General features: G+C 40.6%; 1 protein-coding gene across 1 annotated transcript; it reads left to right on the forward strand.

Annotated features, from left to right (window-relative positions):
- Window positions 1-823: 823 nt before the first annotated feature.
- Window positions 824-2,980, forward strand: LOC121762186 (transcription factor DIVARICATA-like). Its single transcript, XM_042157993.1, has 2 exons — window positions 824-1,923; window positions 2,228-2,980. The coding sequence occupies exons 1-2, from the start codon at window positions 1,532-1,534 to the stop codon at window positions 2,685-2,687; spliced, it is 852 nt and encodes a 283-aa protein (XP_042013927.1). The 5' UTR covers window positions 824-1,531; the 3' UTR covers window positions 2,688-2,980.
- Window positions 2,981-4,580: the final 1,600 nt, after the last annotated feature.

A 4,580-nucleotide genomic window follows, 5' to 3' on the forward strand; every position in this document is an offset into this window, starting at 1 on the left:
TGTGGACATTCTAACGAGGTGTAGACTTCCAGTATCCACAATTAGGGATGTTAATTTAGCCCGCAACCCGTGGGCTGGCCCGAATAGCCCGCCAAATTTATAGGGTTAGGGCTGAAAATTTTCAGCCTGATAAAATTACAGTTCGATTAGCCCGCACCCGATTAACCCGCAACCCGTTAGGGCCAGACCCGAAAACCCGATGGGCTGGCTCGAAAATCCGATAAAATTTCTATTGTTCTATTTGTTTGACTCTAATTCGACACTTAATTGATTATTTTATAATATAGATTACTGAAAAAATAACTTTCCATTTTATATATTAAATATATAAATTATATATTAAGTTTTATTAATATAATAATAGATAAATGAATTAGAAACTTTAAATTCACTAAAAAAATATATTTAAATTTCTAAACATGCTTTAAAATTTCTTGATGTTTATTTTTTATTTTGCATAAATCTCAAATATTAGTATTTGATCATATTTATATTTGAGTTTAAGCATATATCTCAAATTTATCATAATTAAATATTTTACATTTTATAAATATAACTAATTTTCACAATTATTTATTGGATTGATCGCATGTTAATTTTATCGGTAGCAACCCGATTAACCCGATGGGCTAGCTCGAAACCCGAGCTTTTAGGGTTAGGGTTGAACTTTTATAACCCGGAAAAATCACAATCCGATTAGCCCGGACCCGATTTACCCACCACCCGAATAGGGTTGGCCCGATGGACATCCCTATCCACAATCACCATTCCAATTTCCATCCAATCAAACTTCACCACCTTCCACTACCCTACCCTACCCTACCCTACACTCGGCGGATCCATCTTCCCTCCCTCTCTCTGTCTCTCCCTGTACGGGGTCAGGCGAGTTGAGATTCATTTCTTGAAACCTGCTAAGTAGATAGCTCTTGTTTCTCCCCTGCTCTCACATCAAGGAGGAGAAGAGGAAAAAGCAAGAAAGCAGAAGCCTTTTCCCACTTTTTTTTTGTCACAAAATCCTATTAACCCCCCTCTCTCCCTTTCTCTCTCTCTCATAATTCAAGAGTTTCTCTCACTCATCAAGAGCTTCCATCATCCAGCTTTTCCATCATCCCTTTTGCAGCCATCAGGTTTTCTTTGTTGCCAAATCAGTGACTCCCATCACCCTAGAAAAAATCCCTTTTCCTCAGGTCAATCAAACTTCTATCCCTTGCTTCCAAGATTTGACTTTTTTCTTCTGGATATTCTCAGATCTTAGTCAATGGTTTTAGTCTCTGAAATTCAGTAAAAATCCCATCTTGATTTAATCTCTAGGTTTAGTACCCCAAATTGAGAGGATTTTTCAATTTTCCAAAGTGGGGTTTTTTTTCTTTTCTTTTTGAGATTCCTCCAAGTGAGGTGGATGTGGAGGAAAAAGGTATTCTGATTCCTCCCAACACCAAAATGCTTCTTCCCTGATTTAACATTGATTTATGCCATTCCCAACCTTCCCACCTCTCCGCACTTGTCTCTTTTTCTCTCTCAAAGGTGGGACATGGAGATCTTATCACCAAGCTCTTATTTTTCGAATTCAAGCTGGCTTCTTGATGACAGCAGGTGGAGCGCCGCCGAGAACAAGCTCTTTGAGAATGCCCTCGCATTGTTCGACGAGAACACGCCGGACAGGTGGCAGAAGGTAGCCGCGATGGTGCCCGGGAAAACTGTCGGCGATGTTATTAGGCAGTATAAAGAATTGGAAGATGATGTCAGCAGTATTGAGGCAGGGCTCATCCCTGTTCCAGGCTACACCACTTCCTCTCCTTTTACTCTTGAATGGGGCCATGGCTATGTGAATTCCTTCGCCGCTGGGAGGAAGGCTCAGCCACCAGGGAGGCCGTCGGAGCATGAGAGGAAGAAGGGGGTGCCTTGGACAGAGGAGGAGCATAAGTGAGTTTTTTTTTATTGCAAGTTGGGTTTGATTTGAATATGTTCTAATGGTTTTGGTAGAAACTTGGCAAGAAATTTCATTTCAAGATTGGATTTGTTTGCAAGATTATGAAACTTTTGCTAATAATGTTTTGTGTGACATAGTTTTTTGAATTGAATGAATATTTGGGGGTGTGTTTTTTCAGTTGTAAGTTGGCTTTGAATGTGTTCACTTCATTAATGACCCCATTTCATGATCAAGATCAACTTTTTTTTTGTCTTGGCAAAGCATTTGACACAATTCTTGAATGATATTCTTACACAGATTGTTCTTGATGGGGCTGAAGAAGTATGGAAAAGGAGACTGGAGAAACATATCTAGGAATTTTGTAATCACAAGAACTCCAACACAAGTAGCTAGCCACGCCCAAAAATACTTCATCCGGCAGCTCTCGGGTGGCAAGGACAAACGGCGAGCCAGCATTCACGACATCACGACAATGAACCTCAACGAACACCAGGCGCCTTCCCCAGAGAGGAAGAAGCAGCCCTCAATTCTTTCCCCCAAGTCGGAGAAGCTGCCGAGCTATCCATGGAGTCAGGCTAGCAATGATGCCATCATAGGGTTCAGCTCACTATGCCATGGAAATATGTTTGCCTCCTCGCCTTACAGCATAGGCTCGTTCGGCCAGCACCTGCAACGGGGCATGGTGCATGACGCGTTCATGGGGTCCCAAAATGCGCTGTTTCAGATGCAGCCCGAGCTGCACTACCCCAATGCATGATGATGGATGCATTTGATCTTGTTGGTTTGAGAAATGCATAGTTAAGAATTGTAGCCTAAAAGCTTAGCTTTGTTTGTGATTTTTCTTGATTTCCCCTTTTTGTGAATATGTTGAGATTTGGCATTTGAGTTAGAACAGTGTTGGTAGATATGAAGAAAAAAAGGATAGATAAATATTAATCTCAAAACGCCAAGGATTGAAAGTAAACAATCTTCATGTCATTCTCCTTGTAATTAAAAAAAAGATCTAAGATCCATCAATCATTGGTGGACTTATATTAGTCCATTTTGCTATATGGCCTACTCTGTTGAGGTTAGTTTTTTTTTCAAAGAACAAAACTTCTCATTCATTCTGTTGGAGAGGTTAGTGGTATATACTCGGAGAACATAAATTTCAAATTTGGGCGACTCAGAAACCATTCTTTAAATTTTTGCATAGTACACACAACATGGCATAAAATTAGTGTTCTTTGGACATGTTGGATTTGACTTCAATGCATGTTTTTCAGTAGAAGCTGAGTGTGCATCCCAATATTCCCAAGAATCAATCGAAGCTCATTTTACCAACCACAAAAAAGAGGAAAACGAAAACAAAAACAAAAACTGATTTTCAATCTTTCTTAAGAGAATGATTACTTAGTGATAAGATTCTAGATTATTTATTTTTCTATAATCTGATTCGTAGTGAGTGGGAAATAGTGAATAAAAGTTTCTCTCGTTCTTCCATGCTCTCTGCTTCTTGCGCTTTCCACCTCCTTCCACCATGCTCTCCCCTGAAACCCCACTGCCAATGCCTAGACCAAGATCGACATGATCGTTGGTCTTAGTGATGTGCATGTCTTCGCCGTCTAGTGGGCCGTCAACCACTACATCGCCTAGGCGACACTATCATCCTCGCGGACTATTTTGACACATTTCAAACTGCGATTTAAGGTTTAGCATTGAGCACTCTATGGCAGACCAATCATCAACACCGATGTGCATTTTCCGACTTGTCACCTCTTATTCTGAACTTGTGACTTCAGAAATTAACTTCAACATCAAAGTTCAGGATTTTTCCACACTTTAAAAAACATGGAAGATACCATAATTTAACCAAAATCCGTGAATGAGTATTTAGATGAAGTTTCTGTCAAATCTACTTTTATTTAGACACGTTGCATATATCGATCGTACAGGCCAATGGCCACTGGGTGATTGATGGGGTACGGACTAAACAAGCCCAACAGCAGTGACGGCCCATCAGCCCAAAGCCCAAGAGTATCAGTTCGGCATTACCAAAGAGTTCGGCCCTAGCCTACAGCTCGGTAAAAGCCGACCAGTCAAGCTCTACTCTCAGATCGGCTAAAGCTGCTCGGCAATAGTTCAGCAGTTCGGTCTCAGTATTCGACCGAACTGGAAGATAGTCAACTCATGCAGGATAGTGGACCAAGTACAGAGATAGTGGACTCATGCAGGATCTCATGCAAGATAGTGGACCCATGCAGGATCTCCATGACCTCCACGACATCCACAACCATCATTAGTGGTGATGCAAGCCACGATCTTAGTTCAAGGTATAAATAGAACTCAGATCAGATAAAGAAGGTTAAGTTCTAAAGAAGCTCTCTAGACATAAAAGATCATATAGCAAGTTTGTATTGTAAGCTGTAGAAAACAGATCAAGCAATACAACTCTGCCCTCTTTTCTTCCCGTGGACGTAGATTTACCTCAGTAAATCGAACCACGTAAATCTCTGTGTCGTGATCTGTATTTTCCTGCATTCATCACCATCAAAAATTCGCTCAACCATCACTGGCGCCGTCTGTGGGAAACAGAGAACCAAATTTGTGATAAAGCGAATTTTTTACCCTTTTTCCACCCCAAAAAAAAAAATGCATACCAGATCACATA

This window comes from Salvia splendens, chromosome 13 (assembly GCF_004379255.2).
Source record: "Salvia splendens isolate huo1 chromosome 13, SspV2, whole genome shotgun sequence".
Classification (NCBI taxonomy): Eukaryota; Viridiplantae; Streptophyta; class Magnoliopsida; order Lamiales; family Lamiaceae; genus Salvia; species Salvia splendens.

Coding starts and splice junctions, on each gene's coding strand:
- LOC121762186 (XM_042157993.1), top strand. CDS start 1,532: ATGGAGATCTTATCACCAAGCTCTTATTTTTCGAATTCAAGCTGGCTT. Junction 1,924..2,227: donor TGGACAGAGGAGGAGCATAA/GTGAGTTTTTTT, acceptor ATTCTTACACAG/ATTGTTCTTGATGGGGCTGA.